The following is a 21935-nucleotide window of genomic DNA, read 5'->3' as shown; positions in this document are numbered from 1 at the left end:
TATAACCTTTATAAAAAATATCATTTAAGTCAGTAACAAAATGGTAAGAAATTAATAATTTCTAAAAATTAATTAATCTAAGGCTTACTTAATCTAAAATAAATCAATATTATAAAAAATATAAATAACTTTCTGAAATTTTACATTAAAACTTTGGATTCAATTTACACATATTACGACTAGATTTTTAATTATTTTTTAGAGCAAGGGACCAAAATCGTACAAATAAGAAGTTGAGGTTTGATCATATATATTTTGTAATGGAGTTTGGTTAAATCAGGAGGTTTGATACCTCCTGTATCCTCATCATCGTTCATCCCAAATGGGAAGCAAGAAAAAAAATACAAATTAATGGCCTTGTGTTTATCATCTACCAACAAATCAAGAGATTAAAAGGGCCAACAAATCAAGAGATTAAAAGGGGATGGATGGAGTGGACTTAGGAAGAAGGAAGCTATAAACAATATAAAATGCATACAATCCAACAAATTGCACAAACACTTTTAATCTCAAAATTACTAACAATTTATCATAAACATAGCAACAAAACACGAAAATAATAGAAAATTGGAGAAATTTGACCTTGAATGTGGGCAATTTCGGTATTGAGCTCAAGGATCGCCGGTTTTCGAGGTTTTGAGGGAAGCTATGGCGGTCTTGTGGTGGCAGAAGGGGCTAGCACCGGTAATTTACCTTCGTCCTCCACTTAGTCGAAGTGATCAAACCGAGAAGCTGCAACAGAAATGAGAGAAGGAAAGGATACAAGCAGAGGAAAAAATGTCACCGAAAAGGAAACTGGAAAGGGTAATTTGTAATGGGTATTAGCGGTGACAAGCAATAGCGGCGACAGAAGGGTAATAGCGGCGACATCAGGGCAATCGCGGCGACACCTTTGGAGGGAAAAGTCAGCGCGTTTTCGCTTTCCTCTACAACCGTTGGATTGAAATCAAATCGGACGGATAGGGATAATTTGACACGGATCGCCGATTTTGAGCATTAGCGGCGACGCCTTTAGCGGCGACGTGTAACACGTCAATTACATGTCGCCGCTATTGCTCTGCGTCGCCGCTAAAAGCGTCGCCGGTAATGCCAACATTTCTTGTAATGTGAGACATATTTTAAATGATGTATTTTATGTACACAAAGACATCAATACAAGGGCTGAACTAGATTTTTTTAAGAGAGGGCAAAATAATTCAAATTCTTTTACCAGGGCAAAAAAAATTTGAAGAGTTATTTTGAAAGGGTCAAAATAATTATTGTTTATTTTTTAGCCAGAGTACGCGTTCGAATAGTAGCCTTCGAGTAGGAGATCCTGAGTCAGAGTTCTGCCCACTTGGACCCTGGTTCTCATCCATAATCTGTAAATGAGCTACACTTATTCTGCCCTCACGTAGTTTATAATTATAAACCCCGGAGTACGCGTTCGAGTAGTAGCCTTTGAGTAGGAGTTGTGCCCACTTGGACCCTGGTTCTCATCTATAATCTGTAAATGAGCTACACTTACTCTGCCCTCATGTAGTTTATAATTATAATCATATTCGTTGTTATGAACCTATAATTATGATTTATATGAGATTCTAAGTCATATATTGATTGATTTACTTACGGGAGAGGTGTTTAGAATGGTCAAGTCGGCTTGGTTGTTGGATATCAGAAAGACTATATGTTGAAATGGTCCTGCCTCCCGACTGTCCTGCTCGGCTTATCCTTAATTGATAGAACTATCAATATTCATTAGAATAATTGATAGGTCTAGATTCTCTCTAGTCACGTAGAATATTAGACTAAGACTTAGTGATAATGATACTAGGTCGCATCAAAGGAAATGTCGGTTGCTAGAAGCAAAGCTCTGCCCGAATTTTGAAGTCATCACTTTAACAAGTAAATGCATAGTTACTTTCAAGCTTACGCGCATATATATATATATATATATATATATATATATATATATATATATATATATATATATATATATATATATATATAATGCTCAACTGCTATGTGTGCTATCTTTGTTGTGTTTAATGTAGTTGTACAAATATGATTACTACTTGATTATTAGTATGTTTAACATACTTAATAATATGATTGGATAGTAAGGGGCTGTGCAAAATAATAAATGAGAGATTGTGATAGGGTTGTGTGAAATAGTGGTTGCGATAAGACAGTCGTGTGAGATAATAAGTCGTGTCTATCTCAAGTACTTTTGTACTACCGTGCTAAATCCAAGTACTTTATATTTTCGTGCCTGTCATGATCACACAAAAAGTATTAATGTAATGTCGTGTTGTCACGAGTATTATCATATCTTCGTGCCTAATCACCTAAGAATTATAGTTGTCCGTTGATAAAGATCATTTAGGAAATATCCCTCAAGATCATCATAATAGAATTAGTAAGTGAGAGTGATCAGAAATGGGGTAATTAGGTTAATCGAATGTTGATAGTTATAATTATTAAAAATTATAATATTGTGGGTTGAAAACCCTATGTATTTCACCAAGTTTTCCAACCTAACCCTGTAACAACGCAAATTTTCAAACAAATTTTTCTTTTTAAAAATATATTTATTTCCATTTATAACAAGGCATAAATAGTTTGAGTATTCCGCCAAATACTAATAGTCAAAATCCCAAGATCATAAAAGCAGTCTTCAGTGTGTATCGATCACGCCGGCGCCTTCCCACGGTCCTCGCTAGTACCTGAAATACATGTACAACAACTGTAAGCATAAATGCTTAGTGAGTTCCCCAATATACAACTTACGCACATACGCCTTTCCAGGCCCGACCTTCCGGTCCATGTGTCTCAGGGGACTTCCGTCCCTGCTGGGTAAACCTTCCGGTCCTACCCACGCCGACCTTCCGGTCCATCACACAACATATCGCCTTCCGGCCCATAACATATTGCCTTCCGGCCCATAATATAATCGCCTTCCGGCCCATAACATACATAGCACATATAACAAATAACTTACCACATATAGCATACATATCATATATCATATCCGACCTTCCGGTCACACAGTCAAACCCTTCCGGGTACAGTATAGTGAGAAGACTCACCTCGTAAAGGCTGAACGCTAGCAAATCCCGAAATGACTCGTGCACAACCGACGAGCTACAACCTCCCTATAACATCACATATCTCATTAATACTTATATCTTCTAAGTGTGACTATCCCTAAAAAGTCAGACTTAGGTCAACTCTGGTCAACGGTCAACGGTCAACTCGACCGGACTCGGCGAGTACCATGGCGACTCGGCGAGTCTAGACGTCCTCCAACTTTCTGAGATCCCTTATCTACTCGTCGAGTATCCTCCTCAACCCGACGAGTTACTCCTGGAAGAACCGCGGGGGCCACCCCGACTCCACTCGCCGAGTCTGAAGAACAACTCGGCGAGTCCATGCCATGCAGACGATCAACTGCTTCCTGAATTACGTATGGTCCCGAGATATACAATCATGGGACTTTCTGGACTTCTAAACACCTTATTACTGGGGTATAAACGTCTGGGTAATAACATAATAACCCATCTAATCACTAATTGGGTTTCATAAACCCTAGATTCGTATACACATCAAAATAACATAAAGGAATCCGAAATATTACCTGGAATATGCCCTCTCTGTGTCTCCAAACCACAGAACTCGAATCCCTTGCTGTTCCTTTAGCCAAAACCCTTCTCCTCCTTGCCCAACAATTTCTTCAAGCCCTAATATCCTCCAATCTTGCTCTAGATGCCCACAGCCGTCTAGGGTTCCTCTCAATCGACTAAAGACGGACAATGACGACATATAAGAGCATTATATACGATCCAAAACCGAACGGTTAGGGTTTCTGCTGAACAGCGTCGACTCGCCGAGTCCATATCTGGACTCGTCGAGTCCAGTCGCGGACCCGCGACCAAGTCTGTGATCCTACTCGGCGAGTCTAGGCTCCAACTCGCCGAGTCCCCTCTTAACTCACCCCAAAAACATAATTAAACAATACCTGAGATTTCGGGCTGTTACAACTCTCCCCCACTTGGATTAGACTTCGCCCTCGAAGTCTCACTCTGCAAATAGTTCCGGATGCTGCTCCCGCATCTCGCGTTCCGGTTCCCAAGTCATTTCCGATCCCTTACGGTGTTGCCATTGAACCAACACCAGAGGTACCTCCTTGTTCCTCAGAACCTTGATCTTTCGATCTCTGATAGCCACTGGTCTCTCCGCGTAATTCAGGCTCGCATCCACCTGAATATCCTCCAATGGAACCACTGCCGACTCATCGGCTATGCACTTCCTCAACTGCGACACATGAAAAGTGTCGTGGATCTGACCCAATTCCGCTGGCAACTCCAACCGATAGGCTACCCGACCTATCCTTGCAATCACACGAAATGGCCCAATATACCGGGGCCCCAATTTGCCCCTCTTCCTGAATCGAATCACTCCTTTCCAAGGAGAGACCTTCAGGAGAACGAAGTCGCCGACCTGGAATTCAAGCTCGGATCGGCGCCTGTCTGCATAACTCTTCTGTCGGCTCTGGGCAGTCAATAACCTTTGTCTCGCTTGCTGAATCTGTTCTGTCGTCTGGAGCACGATCTCCGTGCTGCCCATCACTCTCTCTCCCACCTCTCCCCAGCAAATGGGGGTCCGACACCTCCTACCATACAACAGCTCAAAAGGTGGCATACCAATGCTCGAATGATGGCTGTTGTTGTAGGAAAACTCTGCCAATGGTAAATACGCATCCCAACTACCCCCGAAGTCTAACACACACGCTCGGAGCATGTCCTCCAGCGTCTGAATCGTCCGTTCGCTCTGACCGTCTGTCTGGGGATGGTATGCGGTACTAAAATGCAATTTAGTACCCAGCTCCTCATGGAATTTCTTCCAAAACCCGGAAGTGAAGCGCACATCACGGTCTGACACAATCGAGATCGGCACCCCATGCCGAGATACCACTTCTCTCACATATATCTCTGCCAACTTCTCCGCGGAAGAACTCTCGCTGATGGCAAGGAAGTGTGCACTCTTCGTCAACCTATCCACAATCACCCAAATTGCATCAACTCCCCTGGCAGTCCTCGGCAATTTGGTGATGAAATCCATAGTGATCTGCTCCCACTTCCACTCGGGGATCTCCAATGGCTGTAACTTGCCATGCGGTCTCTGGTGCTCAGCCTTAACCCTACGGCAGGTCAAGCACCGCTCGACGAACCATGCAACGTCCCTCTTCATACAGGGCCACCAATACTCTTTCCTCAGGTCCAAATACATCTTCGTAGCACCGGGATGGATCGAGAATTTCGATCTATGAGCCTCTTCCATCAAAGTGATACGCGTACCGCCCACAAACGGTACCCAAATCCGACCCTGAAACGTCATAAGCCCTCGCCCATCCTTAACGAACTCTGAAATTAATCCCACGACCCGCTCTTTCTTCTGCATTTCTGGTCGCACAGCTTCGGCCTGCGACCCACGAATAGCATCCAATACTGGAGTCATCACAGTCAGTCTCAAGCATACATCTCGCAATGGAGTGCTCTCCGCCCTGCGGCTCAACGCGTCGGCTACCACATTAGCCTTGCCTGGGTGGTACAGGATCTCACAATCGTAATCCTTGACCACATCCAACCACCTCCTCTGACGCATATTTAGGTTGGGCTGATCCATCAAATACTTCAAGCTTTTATGGTCCGTATATATCGTACATCGAACCCCATACAGGTAGTGACGCCAAATCTTGAGAGCGAACACTACTGCTCCCAACTCTAAATCATGCGTAGGGTATCTCGCCTCATGAGGCTTCAGCTGCCTCGACGCATAAGCTATCACATGACCCCTCTGCATCAACACTGCACCCAATCCCGAAATCGATGCGTCGCAATATACCACAAAATCTTCCATCCCTTCTGGAAGAGCTAATACCGGGGCTTCGCACAACCTCTGGCGAAGTGTCTCAAAGGAGGTCTGCTGCTCGGGCCCCCATGAGAATGCAACACCCTTCCGGGTCAATCTGGTGAGTGGCACTGCGATCTTGGAGAAATCCTTGATGAATCTCCGATAATACCCTGCCAACCCCAGGAAGCTCCTGATCTCAGAAGGTGACTTCGGCACCTCCCAACTCATTACCGCCTCAACCTTGGCCAGATCGACCAATATCCCTTTCTGATTGACAACATGTCCTAGAAATTGGACCTCTCGCAGCTAGAAGTCACATTTGGAGAACTTTGCATAAAGCTTCTCCGACCTCAATACCTCCAGGACCTCCCTCAAATGCTCCTCATGCTGCTCTCTAGATCTAGAATACACCAGAATGTCGTCGATGAATACAATCACTGACCGATCCAACATCGGTCTGCATACCCTGTTCATGAGATCCATGAACACCGCCGGGGCATTGGTGAGTCCGAAAGGCATCACCACAAACTCATAATGCCCATATCGCGTCCTAAACGCCGTCTTCTGGACATCCTCCTCCCGCACTCTCACCTGATGGTACCCTGACCTCAGATCGATTTTGGAAAACCAAGTTGCCCCCTGCAACTGATCGAATAAGTCATCGATCCTCGGCAACGGGTAACGGTTCTTGACCGTCAACTTGTTCAACTCCCGGTAATCAATACACATCCGGTGTGAACCATCCTTCTTCTTGACGAACAGAATAGGTGCTCCCCACGGCGAACTGCTCGGCCGAATGAATCCCTTCCCCAACAGCTCCTGGAGCTGCGAGGACAACTCTTGCATCTCTGGAGGTGCAAGACGATAAGGCACTTTAGCAATAGGCGCGGCCCCCGGAACCAGATCGATACCAAACTCTACTTGTCTCACAGGAGGTACTCCCGGCAGCTCCTCGGGGAAAACATCTGGAAACTCACGCACCACAGGGACCTCCTCAACTGATTTCGGTCTCTCGGGAACCTCCCGCGTATCCATCACATACGCCACAAAACCCTTACAGCCCTGCTGTAGACACTGCCTTGCCCTAGCGGCCGAACAAAAAGCTGATCCCGAACGGGTACCCTCGCCGTACACCGAAAGGACTCCCCCACTATGGTCTCGTATGGTTACCAGCTGACGCTCACAGTCGATGACAGCGCCGAATTGGCTCAACCAGTCCATGCCTACGATAACACAGACATCACTCATCGCAATAGGGATCAGGTCAATCGGGAATTCAACCCCGAAAATCTCTAGTACACATCCCCGAAGAACCTCCGTGGCACAAATCACTTTCTCGTCAGCTATAGAAACTCTCAAAGGTCGACTCAACGACTCACGACTAACGCTGATATGCTGACTGAAAGCTAAGGACACAAAGGACCTACTCGCACCCGAGTCAAATAACACTAAGGCAGGCACAGAGTTCACAAGAAAAGTACCTACGCATATAATAACATAAGCATAACATCTCGACATTAAAATAATTACATGAATTACAACATACCTGCCACAGCATCGGGCGCAGCGCGGACCTCCTCCGCAGTCAGCTGAAAAGCTCTCCCCCGAGCCCTCGGGGCCTCGGCCTTCACCGGTCGAGTCGCAGTAGCTCCGGCAGCAGGTGCAGATCCCTGAAGAAGCTGAGGGCACTCGGCCTTCCTATGGCCAGTCTGGTTGCAATGAAAGCAAACCGTAAATCCCTTGGGACACTCCCTAGCAATGTGCCCCTCCTTGCCACACTTGTAGCAAGCACCAGATCGACACGCCCCCTCATGACCCTTGCCGCACTTTCCGCAAGTGCGGCTCTTCGAACCTCCCGTCCTCGCATCGGCGGACTTGGTCCGCTTGGCTGCCGGCTGGAACTGAGTCGGTCGCCGGTCCACCCGCTGAGACTCGGCCTCCTCCCTGGCCTGGGTCTCCAACTCGATCTCGCGCTTCCTGGCATTCGCCTGAAGCTCAGCAAAAGTATGGTAGGTGGAGTTCGACACAAACTCCCGGATATCCCTCCTCAACACTCCCAAGTACCGGCTCATCCTAGCCTAATCAGTGGACACCAGCTCGGGGCAGAACATCGCCCTCTCATGAAACTTCCGCGTAATCACCGCAACAGAATCAGTACCCTGCTTGAGGGTTAAGAACTCCTGCACCAATCGTTCCCTCTCCACCGGGGGAACGTACTCATCCCTGAACATGGCAGTAAACCCCTCCCATGTCACCGCTGTAGTCTCTGCCAAAGTGAAGTTCGCCGTCACGAACTTCCACCAGTCCTTCGCTCCCAGGCGGAGCTCGTTCAAAGCGAACTGTACCCTCAGGTGCTCCGGGCATGAACACGTGTAGAAGCACCCCTCTATGTCCGCGATCCACCTCATCGCAGCAATCGGATCCTGCGTCCCATCAAACTCCGGTGGCTTCGTGTTGCTGAACTCTCGGAACAGCAAAGAGTCACCTCCCTGTGGCCTAGCAGCGACCACAGCTGCGGTAGCTGCAGCGGTTGCAGCCTCAGTCAACGCGGCGTACCGCTCATCGAATGTCTCCATCAGGGTGGTCTTAATAGACCCAAACATCTCCGGGATCTCAGCCCGGATCGCGGCCGCCACCTCCTCGTGAATCATCTGACGAATATCCTCGTCACTCACACCGCTCGTACTCGCTCCGTGGCGTGGTCTAACCATGATGTCTCTGAAATACAACATAAAACTATCAGAGACTCCTCCGAGTATAATCGTACTCGATACGCAACCCTACTCAGTCCCCGATATCCAGGGATTCTTACTTGAGTCTCCCACTGACCCGGTGTCCTCGGTAGTACGGGCCCAATACTACCGACCACACCGCATCAGTGTTCATCCCAAGTCTTCCTCCCCAAACTCCGGATAGTGAGTACTCTACTTCTGATATGCACTATCTACCCGCATACTAGCAAAGCATCTCATATAGGCAAACTTCCCTAGACTAAGGCATCACAAATCAGGCCACTCTAGTCCTATCATGAATACCTAGTCTTCTAGCATGCATAACAATTCATATCATATAATATTGTAAGGTATTTTGGGGATCTTTACCGTTCGGGCGCTGACTGATCGTACACACTGCCTCTTTCTTGCTTACCACAAAACCATTTACAAAAGTTTATGCCTTTATTTAAAAAGTTTCCTCAAATCCTCGGTTTGAGTTCAGTTACCCCCGAAGGTGCACCCGAATCCCTCAAACCAAGGCTCTGATACCAATTGTAACAACGCAAATTTTCAAACAAATTTTTCTTTTTAAAAATATATTTATTTCCATTCATAACAAGGCATAAATAGTTTGAGTATTCCGCCAAATACTAATAGTCAAAATCCCAAGATCATAAAAGCAGTCTTCAGTGTGTATCGATCACGCCGGCGCCTTCCCACGGTCCTCGCTAGTACCTGAAATACATGTACAACAACTGTAAGCATAAATGCTTAGTGAGTTCCCCAATATACAACTTACGCACATACGCCTTTCCAGGCCCGACCTTCCGGTCCATGTGTCTCAGGGGACTTCCGTCCCTGCTGGGTAAACCTTCCGGTCCTACCCACGCCGACCTTCCGGTCCATCACACAACATATCGCCTTCCGGCCCATAACATATTGCCTTCCGGCCCATAATATAATCGCCTTCCGGCCCATAACATACATAGCACATATAACAAATAACTTACCACATATAGCATACATATCATATATCATATCCGACCTTCCGGTCACACAGTCAAACCCTTCCGGGTACAGTATAGTGAGAAGACTCACCTCGTAAAGGCTGAACGCTAGCAAATCCCGAAATGACTCGTGCACAACCGACGAGCTACAACCTCCCTATAACATCACATATCTCATTAATACTTATATCTTCTAAGTGTGACTATCCCTAAAAAGTCAGACTTAGGTCAACTCTGGTCAACGGTCAACGGTCAACTCGACCGGACTCGGCGAGTCTAGACGTCCTCCAACTTTCTGAGATCCCTTATCTACTCGTCGAGTATCCTCCTCAACCCGACGAGTTACTCCTGGAAGAACCGCGGGGCCACCCCGACTCCACTCGCCGAGTCTGAAGAACAACTCGGCGAGTCCCAGTAAATCTTCAAGCTACTCGCCGAGTCTGAAGAACAACTCGGCGAGTCCATGCCATGCAGACGATCAACTGCTTCCTGAATTACGTATGGTCCCGAGATATACAATCATGGGACTTTCTGGACTTCTAAACACCTTATTACTGGGGTATAAACGTCTGGGTAATAACATAATAACCCATCTTATCACTAATTGGGTTTCATAAACCCTAGATTCGTATACACATCAAAATAACATAAAGGAATCCGAAATATTACCTGGAATATGCCCTCTCTGTGTCTCCAAACCACAGAACTCGAATCCCTTGCTGTTCCTTTAGCCAAAACCCTTCTCCTCCTTGCCCAACAATTTCTTCAAGCCCTAATATCCTCCAATCTTGCTCTAGATGCCCACAGCCGTTTAGGGTTCCTCTCAATCGACTAAAGACGGACAATGACGGCATATAAGAGCATTATATACGATCCAAAACCGAACGGTTAGGGTTTCTGCTGAACAGCGTCGACTCGCCGAGTCCAGTCGCGGACCCGCGACCAAGTCTGTGATCCTACTCGGCGAGTCTAGGCTCCAACTCGCCGAGTCCCCTCTTAACTCACCCCAAAAACATAATTAAACAATACCTGAGATTTCAGGCTGTTACAAACCCACTAAGTGTCTTTGTATCATAGGAAACAATAATGATGATGCCTGAGAGATTTGAGGAACTTAAGACTATATTAAGATATTGTAAGTCTTCGTTTATACTTATGTTTCATGTATCAGTTATGACATCCCAAGTTTTTAATAAATCAATGAAAAACATTTATTCGGGAATATTTTATGGGACAAATCCCGCATTTGTAAATTAAAACTCTAATTTTAAAATAAGCAAAAACCGGTCTTTTCTAGCCGTGAAAAAATAGGGAATGTGACAGCTAGTTATGATCAATCATATACAAACGATGGGAGTTTCAATCGGGTGTTACAGCTTTAATTCTAATATTTGTTCATTTATAAATTTGATCCATGTAATGTGGGGAATTTTTTTTATAGCTACGGCCTATTTCAAAACCGAAGTTATAGTAGCAACAAAGAGATGGCGATGCGCCGGTGGAGGTTTTTGATGATGGTGGAGATAGGCGGTTGTGATTGTTTAGATACAAACGTATCATGGATGGGAGTTGTAACCGAGTGTTAGAGTTTTATTTCTAATTTTTGTTCATTTATAAAATTGATCCCTGTAATTTAGAAAGTGACAAGATAAATGAAAATCCGAACCAGGGGTACATCAGTCATTTTACTCCAACTTAACAGCTTATATCTTACCAAGTTAGCCCAAAGAACCAAAGTTTCAAGAAAATTAAATCATAAGGACGAGTCATGTAAAAATCGAAAAGCTTGACTAATAATGCAGATGGATGTATGTAAAGAACATGAACCAAAACTGTAATTTACTCCATCAAATGTTAGGTGGCAATTTTTTTGGGACAACAAATCTATACTACTGGGCTAGAAGCCCATTTGGCACATAAAAACTGCGGCACCAATGCTAGGAAACTTCCATGGAAACCCAGAGCAAAAGACAAGAAACGTACGAAGCATATGCCTTCGTAATCATATCTAGAAGCACATAGGCTTTAAATACACATCAACACCAAACCAGCAAACCCTTCTAGATTCTCATGTTTTAATATTCATTTAAATCCCTTTCAATCGTTACTTTAATAATTTATCGACGACTAAGTCGGCCTTGTGTATAGTCAACTCGAGTGACAGACATACTTTTCCATCATCAACCGTTTGGTGTTTATATACAAACCCAAAAACCAATAATATATGCCAGCATCGTTGTATTAATTAAAAGAAAAGATGATCAAGCCTGCTTCCCTCCTCTTCATGTTCCTTTTGATTACCAGTTATAGATTCCAGTCTCATCCTCTGATGACAGAAGCAAGACCACTATCCATCATCCCTCAGCAAAGTAAGCACCAACGACAACCCAGAATCTGTGTTTCTAATTGTTTCTATATAAAATTACTTATGCTAAATAAAAGTTGTTTTGGTCACTTTTGCAGGATATCTAAGTAGTTTCGATACACTTGGGATGATATGTAAATGTTGTGATCTTCCTAAGAACGAATGCACAAGCAAATGGAATGGATCTTGTTCTAATATCCAATGCATTCCTTGGAGATTTCATTGACGTCTTTTCATATTTTTCATCCATGTATCATATATAGAATTTTTTTTTTGGTTTAGAATTGCAGCTTTTTGCATATTGATGTGTAGTGTAGGAAGGAGATATCTTACTGATTCTCACCTTCTTATGGCTGGCTACAAAAAACATGATGGAAATTAGAAATATCATTTAGAAGACTAACAATATTGTAAGTACTTGAATAGATGATTAAGACCCACTTCTTGCGAGAACGTTTGCACACCACATGTATTTTATCTAACCATTAGTTTCGTTTTTTTATGTTTTTTTTTCATAACGTTGGATAATTAATTTATTTCAGTTCGTTATGATACAGTCGATGAAAACATATATAGAAGAGAAATAGCGCATGAGAAGGCAAATATTAACTTGGCCTTTGCTTTTACTATTTAAGCTTCAACAATATTCATATATATCGAGTATATGTTTTAACAAATCTTTTGTCGTTGGTCTAGAAACTACTCATCAATTGAAACGTTCACCTAGTCATCTTTTAGAGGGCATGTAGAGAAGCAGTGAGTACAAAATAGCCAATAATAAGACATTCAACCAATAAAATTTACTTGCAATGATTTGATATAAAAGTTTATAAGAAAATAGCAAATTGTATCATCTGAACAGCTAGCCCACATAAACCCACCACACAATATACAAGTAGAGATCAAATTATCAAAACGCTAGCAATATTTTCATATTTTGGATATATGTGAGGGTTCAAACACAAATTTTCAGTGTGGTCGCGGAAGAGCCATATAAAAGTTTATAAAGAACAAGTTAATTTGTTCTATTGTAGTATTGTATATGATCTGAAACGAAACCAGGTCTTGGATAATGAGATGGGTGAAGAAGAAGATGAAGTGTCAAATACATTGTCATGTAGATTGTAGATATCATGTCAAGATATTCACTGATAAAGAGGTCACCTGAATACCTAATTACATTAATGAAACAATTTTTTGTATGTATAGATAGTGACATGCTATTTACAAATTATAAAAGCTGGATAACTTAGATGAAACAAATTAAAATAAAAAAATTAAGCTTCTACCCACGAATGAAATATAATAACAAAATAAAAGTGCAAACTTTACTTTCCTTTAAAATCGACCTAACTCCTACAAAATTTTAAATTTTGAACCATAAATAGCTCTACTTCCCAACCAACCATTCCTTGTACGAGGAGGCACATAGTGTGCCTGATACATACAGTACAATAGTACAATACAATACTGTGTATCAGGCACACACTAAGCCCATGCTTCAACATGGTACTTTCCACCTCTCTCCAACATCCTCAACCACTTAACCGCCGCTTCTCTCTCCACCCCACTTTCTCTCTCCACAATCTCCTCAAAAGCCGCCAAAACATCCGCCGGCATATTACTCGAAGACCCCGCAACATAAACCGCCGCCCCTTTACTCAAAAGCTCCCACACTTTCCCACTTTGTTCACGCATCTTATGTTGTACATACACTTTTTGCGGTTGGTCTCTTGAAAAAGCAACATAAAACCCTCCGCCTTTTTCTTCCGAAAGTACCCCTCCATTTTGCGAATGGGAAACCCAAAAATCTTTATATAAGAAGTCATTATCCTCGTTTCGACATCCAAAAAAGAAAAGAATCGGTCCAGAATTACTTGCGTTTAAGGCCCGCTCCTCCACGAACCCGCGAAAAGGTGCACAACCGGTTCCGGGCCCAATAAGGATGAGGGGGAGTGAGGGGTGTGGGGCGGGGAGTGAGCCTTTGTGAAACCATGCTGGTATGCAGACTCCTGTTAAAAAAAATGAGCAAAAACAGTAAGGTGGTGTTTGGTATGATGGAATCGAGAAAGGAATGGAATGGAATTGCTGATTCCATACTTTGATGAAGATGAAGGGAAGCTAGCCAGTTGGAGCATAAACCGATGCGTTTCCTCTTAAAAGGAGTTGTCCATGAAACTATGCTGACTGTGAGGTGTACTTGATTCGGGTGAACATGAGGAGAAGAAGAAATTGAAAAGGCTCGTGTTTTCAATGGAGGAGTCAGCTGCACCAACCACTCAAATGGCATATCCACAGATGGGAAATCCTCGAGTACCTGTAACAAAAAGACCATATTGCCCTTCCTTCCTTCACCACCAAATAAAATAAATGCAAAAACTTTCTTTTTAGCAAAATAAAATTCAAAATATATATACCTCTAAAACAGTCCTTCGTTCTTTCTGATTGTATTGGTAGAGATCATCTCTTCCTTCTGGTGAGGCGAAATATTCAAGCCTCTCTTTTTCATGTTCAGCACTCGCAAAAAAACTCATGACCTACACGATATTGGAATGGAATGAGTCATTGCATTCCGTTTTCACGTTTGTTGGCGCGTAGGAATGGAATAGGTTTTCATATGAAATAGTTGGTTACTATAATTATATGACAATATGACATACATACACCCTTGTTTGATTATAACTAATGAACTTGTTATTAGTTAAAATACATCAATCTGTTACAAGTATGTGTTGGAATAATGTAGAAATAGTAGCATATAATAACACCAAAAGATTTAATCAGATATTTCACCTCAAAAAAGTAACGTCTGGGTGAAGCTGATGCAATATCCATAGTCAACTCGACAAATGTTTTTAGTTTTATGGGATCTTTTGAGGCACCAACACCATCTTCAAGAGAGTCTTCTTTATTTCTAGACTTAACCTGGAATTTAATGTCTAGATTATATGCTATAAATGGATTTTACAACTATTTAAGCAACATTACTCACAATGATATAGGATTCAGGGTTTAAATTACAGCGAGTCATGAATGCATCGATTGCTTCAGAGCTTTGTGAAGGAAGAATCTCAAGAACATCACCAACTTCATACTCGATAGTCTGAATAAAACAAATTAGAAACAATTTTATTAAGAGGGTTTCTTTTCATGTAAACGGTTATATAATATTAACCAAAAAAACAACCAATACATATAAGCTTGATAATACTTACAGATGAAAGTGGCTCAAATTCCAAATGGCGTACATCTTTGTCATAACTTGTTCTAGTAATTGGTTGATTTTTAACCTAAATCAAACAACAGTACAAATTATAAATTAACAAAAGAAGAACATAAAAAATACCAGGAAATTTCATCACTACCAGTTTCAAGAAGCAATCAGGTTTACTCTTGTCGTTTGACTTTTTTGCAGACAACATTGACCGACACCTCACTATATCCTTCTCAAGTAACTTCAAATCTGCAACAAAAAAATCAGTTACAGTAAATAAAATCTGAACTTTGAAGATTGAAAAATAGTGAAATTTGAAAATAAACAGGCTATTTACCAATTTGTGCTGAAGGTTGTGAATGCACTGCATTTGAGTCAAGATATGTGATTTCCACTTTTGGTTGACCAAGCATCTTCATATCAGACACAGAAATATTTAAACCTTTTGGGAAGAATTTTGGATTTTTATTATATAACATGGCCCATAAAGATGACATCCATGGATCTAAGGACCCTTCATATCTGCATAAGAAAATCATAGCAACTTTTTTTAGTTTACCTATTATATATAATACAGAAAGATTATGCAACAAAGTTGTATACTGGAAATGACAAAGATACCCTGAAGGATGTTGATCATCTCCCAAACCTCTTTCAAGAATTGTAGTTCCCCCGAGATCTGCAAGTCTTTTGTCAAGCTTCTTTGCAACAAACTGTAATTACATGACAATTTAAGTCTTTTCACAAATGTAATCTACAAAGATCACATGCATGATAACTAATTCAACTTACATTATATTTCTGATAACCAGAGTCTCCCAATCCAAATACTGTGTAGTTTGTTTTTTCGAGCCACTGCCTGTTTAAACTTCTTTGCAAAAGGAATGTCCAAAACGCCTAAATTTGGGTAATCAAGAATTAGAAAGAAGATAGAATAACAAATGAAAAGTTTGAAAGTTAAAGCAGTGATAAAGAACCAACCTTCATGGAATTGGGGGTGTCCCCTTGTCCAGTTGTGGACACCACAAAAATTACATATTCTTCACAAGGTAAGGAGCTCTGGAATAAGCAACAAGTAATATGCATAGCAGAAACACATAAAAATTTGATTATGAAATTGTTTGAATAAACAAAATAGAGGAACCAAATAATCATCGGAAAGTGTAGCAAGGGGGCGTATAATTTCATAAAGTTCACTTACGGGGTCAAATTCGTCAAGGGATAATATACGAATAGGGCAGCCTCTTTTTTCAGCTTCACGGCCTAATCGTTCGGCAGCATCTAACGCGTTGCCCGTCTCAGTGGCGTATAGAATCAACAGTGATCGAGATTTCTCCATTGCTATAAGAATTCAGAACTGTTATATTATAGTAGTCTTAAGCTGAGATTGAAACAGTATAGCACACGCCGGAAACGGCGTCGGATATTGCTCTTTCAATGTGTGCTTCGCGGGCCAGGGAAAAATTAGCAAGGTTTTTAGCGGATTTCGTCTGCCAGAAAAAATTTCCGGAGGCGTTTGGTTCACCAAAATCTTGTTAGAGAAAGAAAATAGATCGGGAGGCTCTGTTCATTTACTTTAGAGGGTTGAAGACAGCGTTGGTCGAAGATCGGAGGAGGACGGCGCTAGTGACAAAGAGATCGGAAGATTCTTTGTTCTGCTAAAAACTCTGGTCGGAGATGCGAAGAGAACGGCGCCGGTCGGAGAAGGCAGAGGACGGCAACAGGAGTTGCTACGGCTTTTTCTCTGTTGAAAACTCCGGTCACGAGAAAAGAGAAGAGAGTGCAGTGAAGGAAAACGAAGTAAATAGAAGGGTTCAGAGGGAGTGTAAACGCCGAATTGTTCAAAGGTTTTTATGGCCCCTCTGATTCGGCCTGATGTAGAAGGATGACGGTTTTCCTATAAATTGTGTTGGGCGCCTTGTGGGTTAGCGGGTCAAAATATACCAACCCGAACACGACTTATTTAATTATAAAGGTCATGTGTTGGCGGATTTGGAACATAAACTCATATATGACCCATCAACCCACTTATTTATATGGGTTCATAGGTTGGGGGTTCAAGGGTCAGATTTGAATTCGTGGGTTTGTAGGTCAAATTCCATAAATGGTCCAAAGTTTTCAAGTTTCAATTGTTGCTTTGATTATGTAGTAATGACAAACGGGTGGGGAAGGGAAGTCGACGGTAATGGGATTAAGATGGGTTTAAGATAATCCCTTATGATTATCAAGATGGAGGTCCAAGAATTTATGGAGAGGTCCAAGAATTTTAAGCTTCGATGGGTGCTTCGATTTTGCAGAAATAAAGTACGAAAATATATGGGAAGATGACAATGGGGTTTAAGAGTATCCACTATGATTATCAAGATTGTGGTTTAAAATTTTATAGGGTGGCTAGATTTTTAAGCTTCGGTGGTTGTAGCGAATATTTAAAAAACGAAGAACGGACATGGAAGACAAGACGACCGGGGGAGGGGGAGGGGGTTAAGAGCAATCATTGTAACTATTAAGATTAAGATCCAAGAATTTATGGGGTGATCCAAGATTTTTAAGCTTCGACGGTTGTTTCGATTTTATAAAAATAAAGAACCGGCATTTTACAAAAATGAAGGTTTTAGAGCATTGATTGTGATTATCAAGATTAAGGTGCAATAATTTATGGAGTGACGTAAGTGAGCACCACCCCTCCGAGGACATGATGGAGCGGAACTGTTGATGTGACATCTCTTTACACTAAGAGGCGTCTCCTCCATACCGATAGGCTTATATGTCATCAAAAATTATATGGTGAATAAATAGATAAAGTAGTCGGATCCATTTATAAATGCTCAAGAGTCAGGGAGTGTAGCTCTAGTTCTTTACTACCCCTCTTAATCCACATGCCACATAAACACACATCAACAGTTCTTTCTCTTCTTACTTCCAACATTCACATCCCTAAAAACTTGGAAATATATATCTCTCAACCAACACACTTTGGTACAACTTTTTATGCATCTATCACAACAAGAGGGGGGGGGAGCAACGAGTTAGGCAAACCGTCCAACCCACACAAATACGGTACCGCTTGGCCAGCTGATCGTACCCGCCCCCTACCCGTACGACTATGTGCATCCTTTAGGGTGGAGGGAGTCCATCCCTCCTAACCTAAATATGTGTTTGGTTGGTTGGAATGCAATGGAATTTGGGGGAAATAGTATCCAATTTCGCCACATTTCGATGTTTGGTTCAACTTTGTATAACGGAATTAAAATCCTAAATGAAAAAACCTTCCATCAAATAGGGGAAAACACTTTCCTTCCGGAAGATGATGAAATTAATTCTATGCTATGAAAGAAACTAGCATTTTACCTTATTACTTGTGTTATATTTCACAACATAACCCTATCTTTGTTTCTATGTTGCAACCGATACATCTGTTCTCCATATCTCATGACACAATCAACCATCATCTCCTATGTTCCACACCCGACTCCTTATCCTCATTTCAATGGATCCTCCAATGAAGCTTAAATCGCATCTATTCTCCATATCAAACGACGTAATCAGCCCTCATTTTCTCTGTTCTACACGGAGGAACATGGTTTTACACATTGTTGTAGTCATCTTGTTAGTGATCAAAAACCATATAGATAAACGACATATTAATCGTATTTATTCAAATGTAGATCCATAGGTAATACCACATGAAATAGTTTATGAGAATGACACAATGTCTATATCACAAATTAGGATGTCTAGAACATGTTTTAAAAAGTTATGGCATATTCTTGAAACATTTGGAGGCCTAAAATGAAGTAGAAATATGGATATCGATAAACAAGTTGTCATGTTTCTACATGTCCGTGCTCATAATGTTGCGTAATGTTGCTCGCTCGTAGTTATGTTGGAAAATTGTTGTTTGTTTATCGTTGTGTTGGAAAAATTGTTACTTGCTTATGTTTTTGTTGGAAAAATTGTTCCATTTCTAAAATTAATTGTGATACTTATCTATTGGTTTTTGTTATGTTTATAGGTATGATTTTTTGTTATGTTTATAGGTATGACAAATCAAATTAGAAATTATAAGACATGGACAAATAATGAAGAAACAAAACTAGTTGAAGTGTAGGTGAATATGACAAATGTTGGATTTAAAACCAGTAATGGTTTTACATCAAGTTATTTACAACACCTTGAGCAAGCATTGAAACAATCACTTCCTTAGGTAAGCCAAGTATCGAGTCGAAGTTAAAAACCATGGAAAGAGATTGACAATGCTTTAGATGTTAATTTGTATTTTGGATTTTTAAGTTTTATTGGAATATTTATCAGGATGTTGATTAGCATTTTGGATTTGTAAGCTTTTTGTATCTTCGATTCGATTGGGATGTATCGAAAGATTGTTTTGCTTTTTGGTAACGTTATTGGGATGTGAAGTGGAATGACTTTAAGTTATGATGTTTATTAACATGACTTTCGTAATATATTGACATATAAGTTAGAAAACAAAATAAAATTAAACAAAACAGATAAAAAAAATAACAATTCTGTTATTTTACATGGATTTCAATTTCATTTCCTACGAACCAAACGATATGAAATTGGATTCAAATTTCATTTTCTATCAACCAAATATGAAACTGATTCTTTTTCCGATTCCAATTCTTTCATTAACATTTTGCGAACCAAAGAGCATCTTATTTCTCATTTTCTCCTCACACTTTCATCTCTCCCATCCCCCAACACATGGAAATTCATCTTTCTCAAACCACACATTTTAGTACAAGCTTTAATGCATATGGTAAAAGTGGAGAAAAGAGAGGAGTGCAGGGGTTGAGCTAGCCAACCCGCTCAACCCACCAAAACCAAACTGTGGTCCGTGCCACCACGTGGTGGCGTTGGTAACCAAATCCGTGAATATATAGAAAAAAGGTTTATGGATGGTGGGATAAATTCATAACAAAATCAGCTATGCTTGGTAACCAAATATGTAATTTACCCTCAGACAAAACTTCAAAAATGGCCCTTATGGTTTTCAAAAATATCAAGTTTAGTCCCTAAGTTCAAAAAACCTCACAGATGGTCCCTGTGGTTTCAAAACTTTTAACAAATAGTCATTTTTGTTAACTCCGTTAGCTTTTGGCCGTTAATTGAAGGGTATTTCTGTCTTTTCACTGTTACAGGGACCATTTATGAAGATTTGTCTTATTTAAAAAAACTAATTATTTAATATTAAAGGGTCTCTCTCTCTCTCTATCTCTCTCTCTCTCTCAAACATCGAACCACCTTCTCCATTAGAATCGAAGTTGTTATCTGCTCCTTCTACCATCATCACCATCAGGTGACACCGGCCAAGGTAAGTGATTTCATGCCTTTACTCCGATCAAAACACACAAATCCACCGTCATCCCTTCCCTTCAGCAACCCCTTTATTTCGATTGTTCAACAGTAAAATAAGTATCTCCTACCTCCATTTTCGTTCCCTTCACCTTAGTTCTACCTTGTCACCACCATCAATCATAGTCCATGGTTTCTTTCAAAGAAGAGAGCAAACTAGCGTAAGATGGTGGAGTAGGATCAGATATTGTTTCTGTATTCATGTCTAGATCGCGAGATAACCTTCGGGTTCTTGGAGGAACCATCACAGCCATTTTTGGGTTGCTGGACTGTGGAGTTCTACCGGTGTTGTTGTCAATCTCTGCTAATGATTTCCTTCTATGACACAAAGGATCAGTCTCCCCTCTGTCGATTTGCTCTTGGCTTGGGTTGTCGGTGAAAACCTGAAGGTGTGTCCTCGCGGGAGATACATTTCGCTACACGTGAATCATCTTCACGGTATTGGTATTTGGTTCTTCTTTCTTTACTGCAAGACCTATGGTGTCGCATTCTAGAAGAAGACGAAACCCTAACCTCCTCCTTGTGTCGGTGGTGGTGATTGTGCAGTGCCTCATCGTTTTCAGTCTTATCATCATCACCATCGTCATTCTTCAAACTAGTGTCCAAATCGGAATCGAAGCTCCTCTTGGAACGAGAGTATCTTCTTCTGCGATTAGGGTTTTGAGATCCGGAGGAATTACTCCGGCTCCTCCTGAACTCCTCCTGAACTTTGAGATTGAGCGTCACAGCGGTAGAACTAGGGTTTAACGCATTGGGGTCGTCTTCATCGTCGTGTCTTTTGAGTTCATGATTGATTTGGTGTTTGATGACGAAAATTTCCTTCTTGAAAACCTGTTGATCATTCTTCGTGTTTTGTGGTTGTTGAGGGCTCGATTTGAGGTCGGATTGCAGGAAGCAGGCTTAAGAGCGGTGGTTTTGGTGTTCTTGCTGAGAGAGAGAGAGAGAGAGAGAGAGAGAGAGAGAGAGAGAGAGAGAGAGAGAGAGAGAGAGAGAGAGAGAGAGACCCTTTAATATTAAATAATTAGTTTTTTTTAAATAAGACAAATCTTCATAAATGGTCTCTGTGGCAGTGAAATGATAGAAATACCCTTCACTTAACGGCCAAAAAACTAACGGAGTTAACGAAAATGACTATTTGTTAAAAGTTTTGAAACCACAGGGACCATCTGTGAGGTTTTTTGAATTTAGGACCTAAACTTGATATTTTTGAAAACCACATGGACCATTTTTGAAGTTTTGTCTTACCCTTATGTGGAAGTGGACTCCTATGAAGACAACAGAGCCATCACCCACATCTTATATTAACGGATTAACCTCATACAAATGATCGAGACCGATAAAATGAACATATAAATGACCAAAATGAA

The 21935-nt window shown here is 41.5% G+C and overlaps 1 protein-coding gene and 1 long non-coding RNA gene across 3 annotated transcripts; one reads left to right on the top strand and one right to left on the bottom strand.

Moving 5' to 3' along the window:
• The first annotated feature begins 11653 nt into the window (after positions 1-11653).
• Positions 11654-12439, top strand: LOC145072813 (uncharacterized). Its single transcript, XR_013691154.1, has 2 exons — positions 11654-11982; positions 12077-12439. It is a non-coding gene; the product is annotated as an uncharacterized LOC145072813 (long non-coding RNA).
• An 808-nt stretch (positions 12440-13247) lies between these two features.
• On the bottom strand, positions 13248-19171 carry LOC145072810 (Flavodoxin family protein). 2 transcript variants are annotated; one of them, XM_079019281.1, is made up of 12 exons: positions 16394-19171; positions 16174-16251; positions 15985-16089; positions 15814-15905; positions 15530-15714; positions 15344-15441; positions 15194-15268; positions 14971-15081; positions 14772-14903; positions 14396-14515; positions 14079-14295; positions 13248-13990 (listed from the first exon to the last, which is right to left on the bottom strand). In XM_079019281.1, the coding sequence occupies exons 1-12, from the start codon at positions 16529-16531 to the stop codon at positions 13467-13469; spliced, it is 1875 nt and encodes a 624-aa protein (XP_078875407.1). In that variant the 5' UTR covers positions 16532-19171; the 3' UTR covers positions 13248-13466. The 2 variants fall into 2 exon arrangements, with proteins under 2 accessions (XP_078875407.1, XP_078875408.1); XM_079019282.1 differs by lacking the exons at positions 15194-15268; positions 15344-15441; positions 15530-15714; ... (2 more) ...; positions 16174-16251; positions 16394-19171 and having other exon boundaries at positions 14772-14892; positions 14971-15079.
• Between the last annotated feature and the right edge of the window lie 2764 nt (positions 19172-21935).

Source organism: Lactuca serriola, chromosome 9, assembly GCF_051521515.1.
Source record: "Lactuca serriola cultivar US96UC23 chromosome 9, Lser_US96UC23_V15, whole genome shotgun sequence".
Classification (NCBI taxonomy): Eukaryota; Viridiplantae; Streptophyta; class Magnoliopsida; order Asterales; family Asteraceae; genus Lactuca; species Lactuca serriola.
The sequence above is the reverse complement of the archived record's forward strand: the minus strand, read 5'-3'. Positions and strand labels throughout refer to the sequence as shown.